Source organism: Grus americana, chromosome 1 (genome assembly GCF_028858705.1).
Source record: "Grus americana isolate bGruAme1 chromosome 1, bGruAme1.mat, whole genome shotgun sequence".
Lineage (NCBI taxonomy): Eukaryota > Metazoa > Chordata > Aves > Gruiformes > Gruidae > Grus > Grus americana.
The window spans coordinates 118950363-118972130 of NC_072852.1; the positions used below are offsets into that span (position 1 = coordinate 118950363).

The 21768-nt window shown below is 37.3% G+C and overlaps 1 protein-coding gene across 9 annotated transcripts in view; it reads left to right on the top strand.

Annotated features, from left to right (window-relative positions):
- Nucleotides 1–21443, top strand: part of TTC3 (tetratricopeptide repeat domain 3) — a 63593-nt gene extending 42150 nt beyond the window's left edge. For 4 of the 9 annotated variants that reach the window (XM_054812545.1, XM_054812546.1, XM_054812541.1 and 1 more), the window contains 19 exons: nt 494–808; nt 1609–1872; nt 2314–2360; nt 3998–4054; nt 5458–5534; nt 6288–6440; nt 6798–7701; nt 8260–8409; nt 9834–9973; nt 11366–11434; nt 12140–12236; nt 13194–13294; nt 13955–14048; nt 14649–14747; nt 16833–17254; nt 17917–18037; nt 18188–18415; nt 18633–18722; nt 19373–21443. In XM_054812545.1, coding sequence (XP_054668520.1) covers nt 494–808; nt 1609–1872; nt 2314–2360; nt 3998–4054; nt 5458–5534; nt 6288–6440; nt 6798–7701; nt 8260–8409; nt 9834–9973; nt 11366–11434; nt 12140–12236; nt 13194–13294; nt 13955–14048; nt 14649–14747; nt 16833–17254; nt 17917–18037; nt 18188–18415; nt 18633–18722; nt 19373–19483 — 3539 coding nt within the window. In that variant the 3' untranslated portion in view covers nt 19484–21443. Of the gene's footprint in view, nt 1–493; nt 809–1608; nt 1873–2313; nt 2361–3997; nt 4055–5457; nt 5535–6287; nt 6441–6797; nt 7702–8259; nt 8410–9833; nt 9974–11365; nt 11435–12139; nt 12237–13193; nt 13295–13954; nt 14049–14648; nt 14748–16832; nt 17255–17916; nt 18038–18187; nt 18416–18632; nt 18723–19372 lie in introns of those variants that run through there. The other 5 variants (XM_054812539.1, XM_054812542.1, XM_054812544.1 and 2 more) reach the window with 4 other exon arrangements.
- Nucleotides 21444–21768: the final 325 nt, after the last annotated feature.

The following is a 21768-nucleotide window of genomic DNA, read 5'->3' on the forward strand; positions in this document are numbered from 1 at the left end:
TTGAAGAATAATGAAAGGTGAAGGCTGATATGAACCAGCAATCTTATTCTATAAACAACCAGTGGCAGGGTCAGGGCAAAGGTTTGCTACTAGGTGTAGCTTGGGCATTCCAAAGTGAGCCTTTGCTCTGAGACCTGATGCTTGGGGGAATTCTATCTCTGCATCAGATAAATCTGTATAGACAATTGCTTGAAGCTACTATTACTGGCAGGTAACTTATTTTTTTACTTCTTTCTGAAATCTAGTAAAGATGCTAAGGACTGTTTCTTTGTGTAAACTAAATTTAAAACAATGTTGTGTCAAATTCATAATGCTAAGGCTAGTTTGTATGGAAAGTTATATATTCTGTAATTTTCAGTGTTGTGATGTAGCAAGTAATTAAAAACACCACTTAGTCTAAATTATCTGTACTTTAAAGTTGATGTTTTTATTGTGATAAACAGGCATGAAATCTTGTTTTGTTTGTTTGTTTGTTTTTTAAATCCCATTATAGGTTATGTTCAGGACTTATATGCTGGTGATCGAGTCCTTCAGCATATCAGTCGAAATGCTGAGCAAATAAAAACAGCTGTTCATGATACTTCCAAACTATTAAAGGAATTACTTTCATGGTTTGTAATCAGTGAGGAGGATTACACATCATATTCCAAAACTAGTAGCATGCCGCATGAAGTGATGGAGCAGCTCATCAGCTACTTAATTCAGGAAAAAAACAGAGTAAAAACACGGGGTTTTATCCATGTGCTGAGTGAGCTGGAAGAAGTGGATCCCAAATTACACAAATGGCTGAAACACCTTAACAACTTGGGTAGGCTCTATGTTTATGTAATAGCAGAAGACCTTACCCTGTCATAATTGTTCAGTTTACAGATGAAAAGGTAACCTCCCTGTTTTCCAGTCTTGTTTTCTTAACTTTAAATGGTAAAGTAAAGCTTTCCTCTTTTTCATTTACTTGATCCTTAACCAGGATTTCTAGAGAAGAAAGAATGACCTCTCCTGTCTCTGCGAGTAAAGCATTATATTGTGGGCAGGGCTTTGTCTGTGTAGGGAAGAGAAAATTGAACAGATTGTGGTTTTTTAATGTCTTTAAATTCCAGAATAGGCTTAGATGATAATATTTATATAAATAATTTGTTTCTGGAAAGTAAATAATGGTGAGGGTTTTGTCATAAAAGTTCAGCTGACTGTATAACTTTGAAGTAATTTAACTCGGTGCTCTGTGGTAGTGTTGCCTTGCCATGTAGTTTTCTATTGAATTTATAATGGCGTGAAGGCAGAAGTTTGGTTTTGCAGGCAAAATGGACATAAGATGCCAAAACCTTGGATTTGGGTTCTTAATTCTATTCTGTTGTGTCCATGTCCTTTAAGGAATTTATATAGCTTTATTATACAAATAATAATGTGGTGTTGACTAAGTAAAATTTATATAAACTCCATTTATCATTTGTGTTTGCATTTTCAGGATACAAAACATTTTACATAATCTGTTTCAGCTACTATGTATTTAATTTCTAGAACAAACTGTTCCTCTTTGAAGAGGAATATCAAACTGTAAGCACTAAAACTCTGGAGCCGGAATGAAATGTTGGGGTTTTTTATCTGTCTTAGGTCTGACAGCTACGGAGAACTTTCTCCTTCAATATGGACAACTTTTAAAAGAGCTTGACCTTTCTGTTTTAACCACACTCTGGAATGAGAAGTATGGTAGTAAATTTGACTATGTGACAACTAGTTTTGAAGACAAAGAAATTCATGATTATTTCTTAAAACCACCCCTAGAGAAAACTCGTTGTTTTATATGGCTGTTAGAGGACAACAGAGAAAATTTTCCATTTCTTCATCAAGCTTTAGATGAATTCTTTGATAAAATGGGTAAGTATGCAAAGGTCATCGTTCTTACAAGCAGTGTATTTTGTCTGTTTTTACACCACAATTAATGGGCTCTGTGAAAGGCTGAAACCTCAGCAGACTACTAACCTCCTTGTCATACGGGAACCTGTGTGTTTGGTGCTTAAAAGGCAATGTGGCCTCAAAAGGCAAGGCACCCCCTTTTTAGGCTGCATTCTGCTGTTTTGTTTCATGTGCCACAACCAGCATGTGAGTTTAACTATATGCATATATGATGTCCAACCAAAATAAGTATTTATCTTTCAGTTTAAGCATAAAGATTCTGCAACTACAGTCTTTGAGGTGCTTTGGTGGTGTTGAGGAGAGGATTATAATAATTATTACTATAATTTCATAGCTCACAATTATAAGTTACATAAAATATTGCTATTTTTGTTTATGAATGTGACTTTATCCTTTCAATAGATGACCCTACCATTATATTAAAGAAGCAGGGAAATGAAAATATATCGGTAAGTGAACTTGATGTCTATTTGGTATAAGCTCAGAAACAAGTACGAGTGTGGTGTTTTAAAACTGTGCAAAAGTGAATAGAGACGTGCATCTCTTGATTTATTTTACATCATCCTTCAGAACCGATTAAAGATTTACTCTTTTATTTTATCTTCTCCTCCCACCCCTGCTTTTCTTAAAGCATTTGAAGACTGCATACCGTTTTACCTAAATATCTGTCAGTAAAATACTTGTTTAGGGTTTTCTGTTTAGTTAAAACACAAACTAACAAGTTACCTTCTGGATTATGAGCGTTTCAAGGATGTGGATGAAGAAGTTGTAGCAAAAGTGGATGAGGGTACACTGATGCGCTGTTATCACCCCCTTTGGATAAGGAAGATAAGGCAAATAAGGTGCATGGGAGTAACATTTACGTACTACTTATAACAGCAGTTCGGTGTTCACTTAAAAAAAAAGTCTCTTTAAAAGTATCATTGGGGAATTAAAAAAAAAAAGTGCATGACTTACAGACAGAGAGACATTTATGAACTGCCATATCTGCATATTTACCATGACAATGGAACTTGAAGTGTGATTCTTCCCTGAGTGTGGTTAACTTGAATCTGCATAATCTTGGATACTAATTGTACTGTACGTTTTACAATCCAAAGCAACAAATGGACAGGTAGTGTAACCCATCTTCACCTTCAGACGTCATTAAATTGTAAGGCTAAGAATTTGATGTTTGTTCTGCTAATAAGCAAAGTAAATTTGAGGTGTTAGACATATTTTTGCAATTGTTCATTACAATTTATAGATGCTTTTCAAATTCAACCCATAAGTCTTAAACTGTACATCATTCTGAATCACTTCTTGATTCATATCTTAATTAAAATCCATTCTAACTGGCAGAAGTATATTATGTATTTCAGTTAGTTATGTGTTTGAGGCACTTCTATTTATAATAATTCTAGCCTGAAGATAAATTTATCTGTACAAAACAAAGATTTACTTTTGATACAGAATAAATCTTTACAGTTAATTAAAATATAACTCAATAAGATGTGAAATCCTTTGCATTTTCATGTCATGAATTGAAAATCCAAGAATGAAATGAAAGCCATTAGAATAAAACTACTTCTATTTCAATGTTACTTGTATCCTAAAGTAAACTGTTAGTAGAGTTATGTTAATCACAGTCCTATTAAAAAGTGAAGATGCATTATCTTGCATATCTTAGAAAATCGAAGTGCCCAGAACATTTGACAGTTCTGTTTGCTTCTTGTTCCCACGTGAAACTCTGTTGTGTGGGATGTCACAGCTGCTTAAATATGCAATTTCAGCTATCAGTAATGAGTAAGCATCTGAAATACTAAAATGGTAGAATATTCTGATTTTAAAAATTGATGTTCTGTGCATTTAAAGAGGAAAATGATGAACAAAGTGGATAGTCTTGCAAAACTCTGTTTCTTTTTGTGTTTTCCAGCTGGGGATGGAGAGAGGGAAGATTGCATGCTTAACCTTGTAAATCTTGCTGGTCAAACCAGAATGAGAATTTTAATATGAGACTTCTTAAAATTTGCATACTGGTTCTGGAAATGCATCATACTTTTATTCTAACAAAAATCCCCAGTGATTTTATTTTTTTCTGTTTCAGACTAATGGTATCAAAGTTAAAAACAAAAACAGGAAGAAGAACTCAAAAGACTCAAGGGTCAGTAACTTTTTAGCTGCTTACTACAAAGTTGTTTTTAGAATTGCTGGAGTTCAGGTGTATAGAGGCTATTTTCCTAAATACCTTGTGGAGACTCATTAATGAAGTAGTTTTTCCTGAAGTAGAATAATGCTGTTAAGACTCAATTAATACAGTTTTGTTTTGTTAAAATATGAATTTGTCAGTATAAAAGGTATTTCTAAACTTGGGGAAGAAAAAAGTTACTTTTGGCTCTGACTTGATACAAGTACCTTTAGTCTATCCACTGTCTTCATACTGAATGACTGTTTTGATCTTAATTTCCCATACGGGAAAATGAAAAAACCCGCCTGTGAACACAGCGCACTGACTGCACTATGTAATTAATACTTCGTGCTCCATTTCATTTTGCACTGACAAATAGCAAATTTGGACAAGGATGCTTTATCAGTCATTTTGAGAAAGAAAAATGTGCCCTTACACCTGATGAAATGGATCTGAAATTATGTCTTTAACTGTATCTTCTGATAATTTCTGTGGGTGTATCAGTTATTGAAGATGCAAGTGATCCATTTATTGCTCAGAAAAATATTGTTCAGTATTTTGTAGATTTTGCTAGGAATAGTATTCTACCTGAAACTTACACTGTCTCTTGTCCTGCTTTTCTACGATTTTGCTTTATTGAAAGCTTCAGATACAATCGTCTTTGTTTCCTACATGACCCCAACTTTTTATAATTTTACTAGAATTTCAAGAGTAAACTTAAGATTTTTTTTTTTTTTCCCCTGTTCTCATCAGTCAGGTTTTTCTGACTTGGATGCATTCATACAAGTCTCTGTATTTCTAAAGTTATCAGATAATAAAAATTAAAAGACAACTAAAACATTTGTAATGGTAAATTTAAGAATAACAGGTGTCATATTAAAACCATGTGGAACTAGGGATAACTCAGACTTACTTTGTACTAAAATTATTAAAGCTTGAAGGCTCTCAAATGTAAAGAAAGAGAAGCCTAGAAAGTCAGTTGATGTGCAGCCCAGTGGAAAGCAGTTATACAGAAGTTTTAATGAAGCAAAGCCATAGTGTTGGGGTTTTTTTTCATCCAAACTCAGTGAAAAATTGGGCACATCTAGGATTTTGATGAAATTAGTAAAAAATTACAAAGGGAAGTTGGGCCGAATATCCCAATTTCTTATTCCAAAATAAATTCTGAAGAAGAAATTAATAATTTCAAATTAAGAACTTTCTCAGTATGGCTTAGTATTCATAATTGTACTTAAAAGTTTTGCAGTTCATAATACGGCATCTGAACATGACAAAGTTGCAGATCACAGCTCCATGTAAATAAGTTACTCATAGTCTTTACAATGGATCATTTTGCATATACTTTTGTGAGATAAAAATAATGATCTGTTTTTAATTAGTCTATTTTAGTATTATCCAGTGGAGTTAGTACAGCACCACGAGAAGAAGAAAAGATATTTATAGAAGAAAATACTTTGTAAGTACCATTGTGCATCTTTGCTTTTATTTCCCAAACTCCAAAGTGCTTTGCAGGTACCGGAGAAGACAGAGTCTTAGAAACACCAAGTCTGGGTTAACATCTAAGTGGTTTTGCTATGAGCTTGTATGGAGCCATCACTTCTCTGCTTCTAGGGCAGGTGTACGGGGTATTAGATTTTTAACGATCTTAACAATATAGGAAGTAACCAACTGGTCACCAGGCCGCATCCCAGTACATCATCTAGGCCAAAAGCTATTCTTTCAAGTAAGATCTTACTTGCTTTGTGTTCCACTTGAATGTAGCAAGAAATGAGTTGACAAATTTGTACATAGTCCATCAGTCACAGCTGAACTTTGCTGTCCATGCCACGTCAAGCAGGTTGTCACGTTGAATTGAGATAATCTGTAGTGCATTGCTCAGAATTTGTGTGTTAATTAGGAGTCAGACTTTGGTATTCTGAGCCCAGTTTTGCTCTTGCTTACAGATGGGAAAGCTGCTAGGCAAGAGCTAGGCCTCATTATTAGCTAGTCACAGGTTAGTAAGTTTAGCAGTTAAGTGTTTTGGGGATAGTGTTTGTTCTGCTTGTTAGAAAAAAGTTTGCTATTGGAGTATATTTTTAGCACTATGTAGTTACAGTATACCGTTTTCAGTATATGTGAAAAGTGCAATTATTTTCAGACAAGAATTATTGTTCATATGCACTATTTCTTTCTTCTCTTTCTTTCTTTTTTTATTTTTTTAATGCTACAGTGATTTCACAAATTCTTATGAACCATTTGTAATCCCAGAATATCTTCGGGGGCAACTAGAGGAATTTGAAGCTCTCTGTGACGTTTCAAATAGTAACAGTTATCAAAGATTTTTGGATAACAACCCCAATCAAACTTGTGAAAGCTTATACGAGTATGTATACATTTCTGTGCTTAGCAGTTTAAAGGGTTTAATATTACTTCATAATTTTATAACATATTGTATTAAGTCCAGAATTTGAGTCGTGGTGGTCTGGTACATGTAGGTACATACATAAAGGTATGTAGTAATGCTTTGAAATAGTTGCATGGTTTTAGTAAGATGTGGACAAGCAAGAGTATTACAGAAAAATTTTATGCTTGGCTAAACAGCATCTTCCAAATGATTGTTCTTCAGTAGTTCTAGAGGTTCTTTGCTTTTAAGTATTATTGTGAAAATACGATGTGTGAAATACGATTTTAGAATTACATGAAAAAGCTTCTATTAATAATGACAACTTTTTTTTTTAAGATACTTCTCTCAAATCTTGGAGGAACATGGCCCTATGGAAATTAATAATAAATTACTAGTTGGGGAATACGAACATTTCCCTGAAGAAGCTCGAAAGATTGTAGAAGATGAAGGTGGTCTGAAATCTTTTCTTCTGAAATCCCTTCGTTTCATTATGGTGGATAATCTTATTGGCCTAAGAAAGCATGCAGTTCTTATTAAAGAAAATACAAACAGCCATGAGACTGGAGATAATGAAGAAAATTATGTAGTCTGTGATGCGCAAGAAAATTCTTCCCAGAAAAAGCTACAGTTAAATCCAGCTGCTAAGGAATTCAGACCGCTCTCTTATCCTAAGCAACCCCATATATCAACATCTACTGACTTGACAGTAGCAAAGTATAAGCCTCCACAACATTTGCCATGGTCTTTTCCTACTTCATGTAAATCGGTGCGTTCTTTGCATAGTCAGAATACCGATACCATAGAAAATGAGTCGTCGTTTTCAGACATTTTACTAAAGTGCTTTGATTCTAAAAATCCTGGTATATTTTTGTCTCAGACTTCCTGGGGTTATCAGTATGAAAGACTATTGCCAGTGCCTTCTCAAATGCCTTTCATTTCAAATGTTGCCAAGCAACCTTGTTGTATTTATGCTGATCATGTAACTCATCAGGATAATGATGAATCGACGATTTCAGACAGAAAATATGTCTTCGGCAGTCTTATACCAACTGAAGTACAAACATATGAAGACTCTTGGTGCCAACTGGAGAACTCAGATGACACATTTTCTGAAGACAATTTTGCTGTTGTTAATAGTACAAATGAAGCTGAATGTGGTATACAGGTTATTAAGATGAAAAAAGAAGGCAGAGGCATACCTCTGAAAAACAATCCTCATACAAGGATGATAGCTGTTCAGGTAAGAAATTAAAATGGAACTGTTAGTTGAGAGCTTTTGAGTGATAAATGACAGTGGTGAGCATTCTTTCCCCCCACTTCATGTTGGGCTGTATTCTGTGATGATGTTCTTGGAAACTTCGCATAGGCCCACAACAAGGAGGTTTTAGAGCTTTGTTCTGTAGCTATTCAGATATAGGAGTATGTTTTGAGGAAATTTAGTATTTCCTCCCCCAAAATCTTGAGGTTTGATTTTAAATACTCCATTTAGGCACAGAGACAGCTCAGTCTGAGGTTAATGGTAGTTTTATGCCAAAAGTGAGAAAATGTGGCCTTTGAACTCATCGTATTCTGTTCATGGTCAGATGTGAATGTTCATTTCCTGAGCTGGACTGAAACTGTTATACAACTTTCTCTTAAACACCCCCCACAACCAACAAACAAAAAACCCTACCCCAACCACACTCAAGATTTTGAATCTCAACTGGCAGCAGTCTGTTCCTTTTTAGACATGGTGAATGTTTGCTGCCCTGTGGTAACAGATAATAGATTTTTTTTTTTATAACTGATTTATTTTCAGGGAGATATTCTACGCCTGGAAAAAGAGCATCAGGTATTAAAAGAACAAGTTAAAGAAGCACAGGAAAAATATGATCAGTTACAAAGCCGAAGCTCGGAGGAAATCAGTGCCTTAGAAGAGCTCCTGAAAAAAAGCATTGAAGAGACTGAGGTAATGTTTTTATCCATGCAACAGTGGGACAAACTGCAGTGGCTCACAAACTTGTATGTAATTGATGAACCATATTTTTGAAACTTGAATGGTAGTCCTCATTGCTGTGAAGTCAGCAAACCTCACCATCTCTGTGTGTCATCTTCCTTTGAACGCACTTCAAACACATAGGATATTGGTTGCCTCCATCTAGTGGACAGATACTGGATTTGGTTCAACCCAAGAACAAAAAAGCACTACGCTGACTACTCCTTCTTGATTTGCTGGGTTTGCTTTTGGCTTTATTTCCATGTAAACGTCAAGGAGCAAGAGGAGTAGTCCCCAAATGGCACTATCAGCCTATCATCACTTTGACTTGATTAATTTTATAGTTTAAGCTGTAGATGCTGCAGGCTACCCATTTGTCTACAGGAAAAGGAATTTTTCCATTTTAAAAAAAATATTTCGAGTGAGACCAAAGCCATCTCTCCCCATGCCCTCTCTTTAATCTTTAGTAAGTTAGGGCCTGTCATTCAATCCCAACTTAATGCATTTTTTTTCCTTTCAATGGTGTGTTGGGGTAAACTCATATACTGCAGCTTGGGAGCTCCTCAGTTGTAGCTTTACCATTGACTGCAAGTAGCCTGGCAAACTTTCATGTAAGGGATGGTGGAGTCTCACATCTGGTTTTCTGTATGAATATTTGGTAAAAATGTGAGGTCAAAAAGTTTTGAGCTGAAAGTATGGCTGTATGCAGGGATGAACTTGTCCATAGGCATTGTAGGCGCTTTTTAAAAAATAGATTTTTATATTTCCCAATGATGCATTAATGCCACTTCGATTTTTTTTTTTTTTTTTTTTAAAGCAGTTATGGCAGCTGTAAGATTCACTACTGTCTTCATAGAATCACAGAATCACAGAACAGTTTGGGTTGAAAGGGACCTCAAAGACCATCTAGTTCCAACCCCCCTGCTGCGGGCAGGGACACCCTCCACTAGACCAGGCTGCCCAAAGCCCCATCCAACCTGGCCTTGAACACTTCCAGGGAGGGGGCCTCCACAGCTTCTCTGGGCAACCTGTTCCAGTGCCTCACCACCCTCACAGTGAAGGACTTGTTAGTACAGAACCAACAGTGACCTACTGATTTTGAGCTGGATTTTGAGTTGTATTTCAGTGTGTACTTGTACGTGACACTGTGTAAATGGGTTTCTTTTATCTGACTGCAAAACAGGGTTGCAAGTATCCTGAAGCCACGTAAATGAGGTGTGCAGATCATTGCAGGAAAGTATTTATGAGTATGTTGCCCACATTAAACACCTGAACTAACAGTAATTAAGCACCAGTAAAACTCTTACTGTAATTTTCCCTGGCTTAGCTTCTGCTCTAACTTGCATTTGAATAAAATAGTATTTTCAGAAATAATGTTTTCTTATCTTTGCTTTTAGGTATCAAAGAATGAACTGGATTGGCTTCAACAAGACTTAGAAATAAAAATGAAAAAATGGCAACAGGAGAAAAAAGAAAATCAAAAGAACTTAAAAGCACTAAGGAACACAGTTAAAAAGCATACAGATACCAATGATAGGTACTAGTTTTATATACAGATTTACATTACTTTCCTTTTGCTTGTTTTTTTTTTTTTTTTAAAGCAGCAGTAACTTCTGATAGGCTATGATCAGTTTCAGTATCTACTGATTCCATGATGTACGCAGAGTGAAAACTCAAACTTGTTGCCCTGATTATGTCACTCTGAAATGAGTTAAATGCAATTCTTGGATTAGAGCTGCTGTTCATAGGATCTACATACAACATTATTTAACATAATTAATAAATACTACTCCTTCACTATTTAAGACCTTCCCCCATTTTCCAGAATCCTTTAGATCTGTATGGCTTTTTCACTTTTCGCCTTCATGACTTACCATCGCTTCCTCAGCGTGCTCCTCTACTGCATTATGATTAGCTTTAAATTCTCATTTCCATTTTCATTCTTCCTTCTTCTCTTGCACAATTGACCCAGCCGAACTCTGGCCTGCATCTATTTTTCTGACGCGCTTTTTCTCTGTTCTGCCGCATTGCTTATCTGAGGGTCATCCGAGGATACATGTTTCCTTCTTTTCTAGTCCTGTCACTCATTTCTCGGATTCAAGTGAAACTGCAAGAACTGCATAACTGCAAGTATCTATTGTGGTGGGGTTTTTTTAACTCATCCTTCATCCTAAAACAGCAATCTGCAGGGCTTTCCATGGCACTTAAATCAAGACTATCAGTGTGTGAATCCCATCACGGCCCCACGTGCAGCAAATGCAGCTCTTCCCCTGGCAACGAGCTCTCCTGGCTATGGAGGAGCAAGAATCAATCTCGGTCAATTTCTACCACAGTCAACAAGTATCCATGAGATCATGTCACTGACATACTGAAAAAGAAATCTTGTGTCATTTGATGAAGTATTACCAGTAGCTCTTCCTGAAATCTTCAGAAATCTTTAAGTGACATAATCATTGGCTGTGTAAGCAGCTAGATGTTTTATCGCATAATAGGCTGAAATATGCACATGTCTGCTTTTGTATTTCGGTTTGGGTTGGTTTTTGTTGTTTGGTTTTTTTTTCAAGTTACAGGTAAACATTTAAAATAGCTTCTAGATAACTGATGAAACTGCCTGACTTAGCAATAATATTTGTAATCAGATTTGACAAGTCCTACTGTATTTTTAATGTGTTCTCTCATTCTGTCCTTGAATGCTGTTGTATTATCTTTAGTCTGAGTAGTTTGGGCTGAATCTCTCTTGAAGGATCATTGGCCTGCTTTTCTATTAGTTACTGCTTAATTAGGAATACATTTAAATGCACTTATAGTATTAAACAGCATATAAAACATATAGATTCTCACTGCTGTGTGATTGTCACTATGGTTATAGAGGAACGTTTGCTTGTGAACATTTTTCAGAACGAGCTGAGTAAATGTTTTATTACTCTAGGTATTTGAAGACCATTGATGAGAAGGAAAAGCAGTATAATGTATCTTTAAATACGTATCTCGAGACCAGGTAAAACTCTTGTACCTTTCCGCATTATTTAAATTTTTCTACTGACTTGTGATTATTGGAGTTGTCTGCTTCACTCTGTATTTCTTACTATCTTCACCTATATCTCTTATTCTCAGTTAGTTTACTTTTACCTATTGTAAGTAAGTATTATTTTCTGTTAGATATTTAGAATAATAAAAGTCTGGGTTTTCAAAATACTCTCATACATTTCCCTTGATTATATGATACCACGTTCTAGAACAGACGTTAGAAGTTGGGTGCGATAGATATACTGAATGGTTCTATGTAGCTTTGGATCTAAGTGTCATTTAGGACACTTAGTCCTAAATGTATATAAGGTTATCTAAATATTTTCTAAAAGTTACTCATTTGCACGTAGTATAAAGTCAAGGTTTCACGTATAGGTACGTTATATATGTGATCAGGCTCAGAACAATTCTACTTGCGTGACTGCAGCAGTCAAACTCCTCTAAGCTTTTTAGGTTGCAGAGTGAAGTGTGGTTAAGAAACCCCAGGGTCGTGTCCGTGTAGCCAGCAGCATGGCTACGTGAACATGAAGGCACAAGCTGTCCAGTGTCAGTGGAGACGCGTGGTTCCGAAGAAGAGAGAAGCAATAGCTGTAGAAAGCCTCTAAAGTGCCATAAATTTTAACTACTACTCTGTTGTAAATGTTACTCAAATATTTAACTTCTTTTTATTTCACAGTAATAAACTTGCTAATGAGAAAGTAAAATTGGAAGAGCTTATAAAAAAGAGCCAAGATGACTGCCAAGAGTGTGTGAAAAGAGCTGTTAAAGCAGAGGTACAAACAAAAAAAATAATCTTAAAACACTTTTGCTAGAGCTTGGATCACTTGCGCTGATAGTAGGTGGGGAAGATAACTGGTGAAGTCTTATCTAACAATGTACTTTTTAAATAGCATCTAAAACTTTTCATAAGCGTATATCAAAAGCGTTACTCAAATATTGACAAGTGCTGTTCATGATGTTATCCTACCGAACTTTGCAGATCATCAAGGCACAGTATTATGATTGACCAGTATTAAAAGTGCACAGAATTTGGGGCATATAGTAATTCTCCAAACAAAATTCAACTCATAATTGAGTTTGATGCTTATCCTTGTTATGAATTGATTCTATTAGTAAGAGCTACCTATAGGAACATAAAATTCCTTGTTAAAAGTAAGTCATGGTTAGTGAACGTGTAGCTACTTCTTCATTGGGTAGACTCAGAATGCAACAAGAGACTCGTGTGTTTCCCTGAAAGGAGGAGAGTACTAATAAATAACAAGACTTTTTCTAAAACCAGTATGTTTTATACTGGAAATGCTTTGAATATCCTGAACAATTCTCCCTTCTTAAGAAGGACTTGAAGGCTGTCTTATCTGCAGTAGGATAAAAAGATTAGATTGTTGGTCCACATTAGGCTTCAACCATGCAGTATTTAACAGGCTGCCTGAATCACTTCAAGTGTGTATGTGTATATATATTGACACATAGATATGATAAGTTGCAAATGGAACATTTATGGAAGCTTTCTACTGTGAGTTGAAGAGAATGTAGCCTTTTTATCCTTGCGAAGGCCTGCCAAGGCTGTTAATTCCACTTGAAATTCCTCACAGTAGGAACTATGTGGTGTACTCTGTATCTGAAACAATAGTTTGATGATGCTTATTAAAATCTATTTTGAGGTTTTATTTCTTGTGTTACAGCAGTGCTATTACTGCACTCTTTTTTTACACTTTAATGGTTTTTTACAGATATCAGTACTCAAAAACTGGAAGGAAACTGAAGTATGCAGACTAAATGGTATAACTGCCAATGCAGAAGTAAATCTCAGGGTGCTGAAGTCATTCAGCAGGTATGGAGAGCTTACACCAGAAATTTCAGAACTATTCGCTGCTAAATACGAGCAACTACTGAATGCTCAATCATGATCGATTGTTTAACTAGACAAGTTAGCTCAAGCTCAAGACAAGCTCACAAAGGGATGCTGGCCTGAAAGGTGTGTAGAAACTTGATAGTTAAATGCAGCTTTCCTGAAGCTGAATTTCTTCTTAAATTACCAAGATACTTAAGCAGGAGCAAGCTTCTTGTCTTATTCTTTTCTAGCTGGGGAAGATCAGGCTACAGGGGACATTCCAGTTATTCCTGCACAGTATCACTGGGAAAGGGCTGCAATGTAAATAGAAAAGAGTGCAAAGAAAACTGCTGGGCGTGCAACAACATTGGTTTCTTCCTTACAAGGAACTCATTTAGCCCTTGATGTTACCTTTTTGAAAACTTAGGCCACGTTCCCTTTCCCCGCCTTTATGTTGCTGCAAAATACTAATTTACATTTGTGGAGTCCACTTCTGAGATCGGAGAGGATCTAAGTGCCAGTATAACTGATTTTAACTTAAAATTGCTTGAAGTCTTTAACTGTGATTTAGTTGGTAGTTTTAGTTGTACTAAAACTATCAGTCTTAAACTCCAACATTGCCATTACTTTTTTTTTAACTGAAAATCTTGAATACTTCAGCAGCTCACCTTCAGCAGCACCCACGTTGAAGTCACAGATTGATTCTTGGGAAATATTTATTTCAAATGTAAAGAAACAACTGGAAAAAGTAGAGGTAAGCCTTAACTTCTCTTAACAAGCTTTAAGTTGAACTTTGGAAATTAGAACAGAACTAATATCTTAAGTAATTTTGCCTTCCTTTTTTAAAACACCGGTAGCTTGTCCTCCAAATACTGAACTGCATTTTTTTAATTACAAAAGAAAGATCTAGTTTAAGTCTAGATTATTTAAGTATAGTTAAGTTACAATAAATATCTTCAATTTTATAAGGGCAAAAATCTGTCTGTTATACCCTTGCTTCAAAACTGGATCCCACATTAACAAGTCTAGTCTCTTGGTTCGTTTGTATTTTTTGAACTTTAGAAATCCATGCGACTTCTTTAAAAACAACAGAAAACTCTCTATGAAAAGTTAAGATGTAAAATGTCTGGGCTGAGTTTTAAGAACTGGAACGGGTTTCCCAAAACCTTTCAAGCATCAATGCAAGTACTTAAGTACAGATTTATGTTTCTATAGCAAATGGCCTCACGTCTCCATTTGAAAGTCCTGGCAGCTTTGGCGTTTTGCAAAAAAGTAGTTGTGTTAATGCCATTTTAAATAAAGAGTGAGCTTTAGTTAATGCCAATGTAGAGGATAATTTGTTTTCCTTCTGCAGGCTAAGTATGAAGAAAAAATTCAGATGGTGAAAAATGGTGTACGGAACTGCCTCACTAAAATGGAAACTGTGGAGCTTTCTTCTCCTCCCAGCGTCTTAGTACGTATCTCACACTTGATAGCAGTTTAACAAGTTCTTTAAGTTTGCATCGGCATGGCTATCCCTTACAGGACATATATTCAAGTTCTTTATCTACATAGCCTTGAATACAAAGTAATCTGGCTCTCCATACATCCAGGTAATGTTCAGAAGGAAAGGTGACTGCAGATTAGCATGATGAAGTCCAGCGAGAAGCACATTCTAAAGGCCTTTGAGAGGCTTAAGATGTTTAAAGTTAACTTGAAAGTGCTTCGTGTTCTGTCTGAATTAGAACTAATGGTTTCACATATCATGACTTCCCTGTAGCACCAAAACCCATAGGGACAAGCCCGTGTTACACCAACATGTGTAACAGATTACGAATGCCAAAATCAACTTCCAGCCGTATCTGTTATGGACTAGATGGAGTATAGCCATTTATGGAAATGCATCTGTAATGACTACATCCCAGATAAATATAATTTAAAAACACTTTCTCGTGGGCCAACAGTTCCACAAATGCTTTGCTCAAATCATGTCAGTGACTTCTGAACCCTGTGATTGTTCTTGGTGCAAAGATGATGTCAGTATGAGTCAATATTCCTTGAAGGGTTCATCAGCATGGTGGTGGGAAGACACGTGGCGATGATAAAATACTTAGAGCCGAGCTTGCTGCAGCAGTGGTGTGAACAGCCTCTCTGCTGCCATTCACCAATGGTAGAATTGAAGCCAGGGCACAGAGCCGATGTCCAGTCGTGAAGACAAACAGCATTCAGCCAACCACTGGACCTGGGATGCTTTGGAGTAGGGAAAAAAGGGTTCAGTCATGTCTCAAAATAGGGGAGGTCATTGACCCAGTAAGTAAAAGGCACTCGTAGTGCACATGCATACAAAATCCCTGAATTCATCGAAGATGCCACACAACTTTTTAATATATATTCTGTGCAGAAGTCCTAGATTTTTCTTTTGTTTGTTTTTTGGTATAATTTAGATTCAAGGCTTTAATGCTGTATGCTTATATGATTGTTAGTACAGGTTTTCTGGACTTACACAAGTCCTAGTCACTCCTGCGGGCCTTTTCTTCCCCATTTATTTCTAGGTATCTCCTTTTTACTTCCTGGCACAGAACTCTTAAGAATATGTAGGTAACTTAGTTACCATGAATTTACAGGCCGGGAAAGAGCAACTTCTGAGCCTCTTGTTCTGCATTTGGTATCTATTTTTACTGCAGTAATACAGGAGTAACCTTTTAGAAGAGAGACCTGTAATTCTTTCAGCTTTGAGAGGATGTTAATAGGCAAATACTGAGTCCAAATGAAAAAGATGTGATGAAAATCCTTTTGTCCCTGTTGAATTAATTCAATTAATTAAACACCTTTACAGAGAAGCCAAAGTACAGCTTCAGAAACATGGTAAACTAAAGAGCACAGAAGAACCAGCAGGTTTGACTATGAAGAAGTGTAGAATTTTAGTTTCATGTGTTAGAAAGCCACGTTCCTAGAGCAGTCAAGTTCTGAAACAAACAGCAGTCATGGGGTCAAACAACGAAACTTATTTTAAGGACGTCTTTCCATTTATGGAAGAAAGTTGTTAGTGCAAAAAGAAGTCTTCCTGGATCATGTCAGCTCCAAGTTTTTCAAGACAATGACTATAGCTGACACATGTTTCTGTTAAAAAAAAAAAAAAAAATTACACTGGATTATATATAGATTATATAATCCATTAAAAGCAGTGAGTTTTGTATTTTCAAATTGATAGCACTTACTTAAAGCAGTTCTGTTTCTACCACCAACTTCAAGCTACGCTTCTTTACAGCTACAGATGCCCAACAGCCATGCATTCTTTAGCAAAGCAAGAATAAGTTAAGGGAACAGTTTGTGTACGTGCTGTCCTACGCAATCCTGTTTCAGACAGGTCGTATCTCTGTGCAGCACCTATTAATGAGCACCTTTGTGCAATGTTTTTATCTAGGTAAAGCAAATTAAGATATGTTGATAAGACCTTAGCTAAGATCCTTAGCATGACCAAATGTGCTGCAAACACTTGAGAGTTCTGCTTGATTTACTCTAATCCTTATTTTTCTTGTAAAACCTGTTTATTTCCTAGACAAAACAAGGCAGACCTCCAGTCAGTGACCCAGCCATTGTCACATATTCCTCTGCATCTGCACATCCTAATTTACTTCCTGCATTTTCAAGTTCTGAAGATCCAGGTCCAACACGCGCTTCACTTAATACACAGGCCGGAGTTAAGCCAACACATGCAAATTCTACGGCTTGTTCTGCAAGTGGTGGATCAGTGAAAACACACTCCAAACCTCTGGAAGGATCATATTCTGATAAAGTTTCAGCAACTTGCCCGTCGGAGATTTCTGGAAGTAATATTCAGAGTGTCCAGCCAAACCAGAACCACCAAGATGACTTGGCTGTACAACTGAGGCCTTCTGGACTTCCAAACAACAAAATGCTTCCAAAAGCATTTGAAAATGTTATTGCGCATTTATGGAGTATATTCCCAAACTATAGCAGGTATGGTTTTTAATGTGTGTAATGTTACGCTGGGTAACAGGAGTTCTAAACATCCAGTGATAAAGTACAAAAATAATTGTTCTTTTAGTAGATGGCTTGTTTCATGAGAAGAGTATTAGTTGTTGCCCTCCCTCCCCTCCCATTCAGTGAGACGTTCCTTAAGGGAATAGACCTATGGTGTTCACTTAGGTGTTTTGGGTTTTTTCCAATTAGAACCACCAGCAAGTAGAAGTGGTATTATTATTATTCCAGAGCACTGGAACAGGCTGCCCAGAGAGGTTGTGGAGTCTCCTTCTCTGGAGAGATTCAAAACCAGCCTGGATGCCATCCTGTGCAACCTGCTGTAGGTGATCCTGCTCTAGCAGGGGGGTTGGACTAGCTGATCTCCAGAGGTCCCTTCCAACCCCTGCTGTTCTGTGATTCTGTAATTATTTTACTGTTTGAGTTTTTTCACAATTAAGGTAGCTACATCCTAGTTTACTGAGAGATATTGGAAGCAAGTACTTGCTACAGTTCATTTGAGAAGTTAGTATCTTTTAAAGGCGCTACTGCTGTGACTCAAAGATGGCAGCTACAGTCTTCTCTAACACTGTGACCATGCTGGTAACAGCCATAGTATTGCCAATCAGTATGATGTCATCTTTTTTTTTCCCTCCCTTCAGTTCAGAGTTTACTAGCTTCATAAAAGACGTACAAAGAAGAAATGGGAATACACTGTCAGGTTTGAGCTTAGACGAAATTCTAAGCAGAGTGACAGAACTCATTCTGGACCAGCAAAATAAGGTATGTGGTGTATGGAGCTGCTGCCTTCTCTACTGTGCATCCCTGACAGAGGGAACAGCGCAGCACAGTCCAGAAGAGGATGCAACCTTCCTTTGCTGTCAAGCTCCAAAAGAGGAACTTGCTCAGAATTCTTTTCCAATTCCTGCCTAGGCACCAACTTCAACAGGGAGACCTCTGAAGTCAGTATCCCCTGCTTCACCAGCGCAGACTAGAACTCGGGGTTGGGAAGTAGCTGCAGAAGAAAATGTGCCCAGCGCACCCAAGGCAGGACCTGTGCAGAAAAATGCCTCAAGTAAAAATCCATCTTGGCCGAATCCCCAGCCGTGGGAAAATGTTGGAGCAACACCTAAATCAAAATGGAAAAAACTAGACTACACAGTAAGTTCTCCACTGTCTCAATGAATGGGAAGCGATTGCTGTGTACTTCTTATAAGGACATGAAATAATCTAAGTATTTCTGAAAAAATAATTGACTTGTTCATTGTGTATACAAAAGCTTAAACGTACTTGGTTAAAATTAGTAACATTATGAACTACTTAGAATTTGCTGATTAATTGTTGCTAGTTTGCAAATAACTTCACATTTTATGTACAGGCCTCCAGTGATGAGCTGTGCACAATATGTCATGATGAGCTAAGCAAAGACTTGTGTGAACTAGAATGCGGGCATTGTTTTCACAGAGAGGTAAGGATTTTTGGGTTTAGCACTTAGATGCAAACATTTACAAACTCTGTTAGGTTGTGCCCTTGTTCCACTTGCTAAAAGCAGCCCTCCCCCTCTTACCCTCCAGTGCTTAAAGAACAGCACACAATTTTCTTTTACATACTTTGTACACCAAGATTTGCTATATATACAGTCTTAGTGTGTTAGAAGGCTTCCAGGTTTAGATTTTTAAGTAAAATGGTAATTCATCGGAGTGAATTTAAGCTTATTCTTCAGAGAATAAATTTAGCACTCGAGTCAGATTTGTTTGCAGCATGCTCATGGAATGGGCTATCACCGTAAACCCTGCATTTCCCACCTGATAGCAGTTGCTTGCTTAACTTCACGTAGTAAGAAAGTCAGAATTATGTTAGAATACTGTGATACTTCTGTCCATGACCTTTTTGAATTAGTTGGTTGGTTTACTGCTGATTTGTTATTGCAGAATAGATGCAAATGTAAATTGATCAGCAGAGCGTCAGGATTGGAGAACAGTTTTCTAACTACAAGTTTTAGTAACATAGAACATGTTGGAAAATTACTTTACCTATCAGTGACTATTATTAACGTACTTAAGCTGAACTCTTTATACCTGACTCTGTTTCCTCAACATCATCTTCCTGTTCTTGCAGTGCATTAGAACATGGCTTAAGCAACATTCAAGTACCTGCCCCATCTGCCGCATTCATGTTTTGTTATCCGAGGACTTTCCTAAGCTTCCTGCGCGGAACAAATATGCCTAAACCTTGTTTTATTTGAACACATTGTAAGAAGATGCAAAGTGGCTGCAGAATAAGGACTGTGAGAAGGAAGAAACATGATGCCTAGAAAGAGGCAGAAACCCTGGTTTTATTGAAAATGGTACAAGAACTCAGACTGACTCAGTATCTAACACTTGGCATTAGGCCGCAAGAGCCTGGTACTGCCACGGCACCTGCAGAATCAAGTTGGCATACTCCAAGACCCAGCACTTTCCCTGGCTGCTGCCTTAATGTGTGAAGCTGATGCAGCTCAGAGGCCAGCAGCACACCAAACTAGTATGGTTTTTGGCCAAGGGATATTTATCTACTTTTCTCAAAGGATGGTGCATAATTCCTGTAAAGAGAGGGTTTCCTTCAGAGTTTACACCACACTGAAAATAAATTCTAGTATCAAGCAAGTAGGTGATCTGAATGATGGACTAGCAGAATTTGGAACAGCCAAGACATTACCTTCCTCTGGCATTAACAATTACAATTTAACTGCAGGACTCATCAGGCTTGTTATAGTCATTATGAATGCTGTTCATATAACTGCAGCTCCCTTCTCTGCATAAATCCACAGCTAATAATTCAAATAGTTTAAATAATTACTTTTAGTAATATTTTGAAGCAAGAACTTTCAAGTATTCATGTGCTTCTTTCTGTTTGTATATCAAGTTGGAATACTATGGCTCAATTCTTTAATCTTGAAACATGGTTTGTATTTCCCTCATCATCGAAGAGCTGATTTGTTAAAATAAGAATTACAGGATTTTTATTTTTGAGGAATCAATACACTGCATCTATATTCTGTGCATGAATGCTCATTAACAGTGAGTGTTAGTGAGGTACAGAACACACCCAGCTGAAAGACTGGTTATCCTGCTGCTTTAAGAGCCTGAGCTTGGCAGAGTACCTTCGGCACTGTAAAACTTATCTCAGAGCCAGAAGACCAGGACTAGAGTGTGTACAGCTTAACCACTCCGAAAGTAGAGTGTGGCTGTTTGGATACAAGCAGTATTAAATTGATCATAAGACATTAAGTTAGCCAATTCTAGGGATCATTTGTTTCCCCAGGTAAATGTGTATCCTCCAGATGAACTTTTAAACTACTCTGTGATTAATGAGTATATTAATCTGCACTTGATTAAAAATAAAACTACTGCTGCAGTGATGTGTTGTTTTGAGTTACTGCTGAGAAATCTACTCTGTGCTAGAGAGTTAAGGCACCTTGTGCCTGAAGAATTAGGTGCTGTGCTGCTATTACAGCACTTGCATTTTTTCCAGCTCCCATTATTCTCTTAGGGCAGGGAATACACACATACCATCTTCTTAGCTTTTTACAAAAGCATCCTAAGTCCTTGGCCCTCAGGATGCTTTTCCAGAGCAGAGGTGTCCTTGACCTGCTAAGCAGTGGAAAAGCAGTTCCCTCTGTACTGTACTGGGCAGCATTCTCCAAAGAGAACATCACCTGCCTTGGGGTAATAAGGGTGAGCTGGCTGTGGAAATGGAACTGGTATTTACCTACACTTGCTTGGTATTGGCCAATCTCATTTCTCCCGTACCCACAGCACAGCCAGGATCCCAAGTTCCTAAATAAGCAGGATGGGTGTTAATCTGGGTTCTTTTCTTCTTCCCTGACTCCCACAAGCCAGAAGGGTGGTAGTGATCCCCAGAGAGAGTTCAGTCACAGCTTTAGAAAGGAGTCCCCCAGGGCCATGGCTGTACAGGGAGAGGGGCAGCTGAGCAGGCTGGAGCTCAGCTACTCTGGCGGTGGGGGCCCCAGGGAGGGTGAAGGCCAGGCCCTCCTCCCCAGTCACTTGTGATGGTGGGAGGTGATAGCGCTCTGCTGAGCAGCAGGTGGCACTGTTGAAACATCACACAGACTAGAAAGAGTGGCTTTCCTTTTCCACAAATGATCCTGTACAATTTCCTGATCTTTGAGAAGTGTTAAGTTGTAGTAAATAGCCTCCCCCCCCCAAACATTGAAATAAGAATTTCAGATGTTTATCCCTGAAATACAGATGACATAGAACCAGGGCCAAACCTGGAATTATATTTTCCTGCTTGGCAATGCTGCTGGATAAAGCTAAAGGAAATTTTTTTTTTTCTTAATTCTGTCTTTGCAAGTTGTCATCTTTACACTTATACTGTATATAACACTGTATATACTTAGCCTGCCTCCATCCCACATAATATTGTATGCAAAAATTCACAATTAGAATGAAACTTAAAACAACATCAAAAATCTACAACCCATTTGTGTTGGGAAAGTTATTTCTTACTGA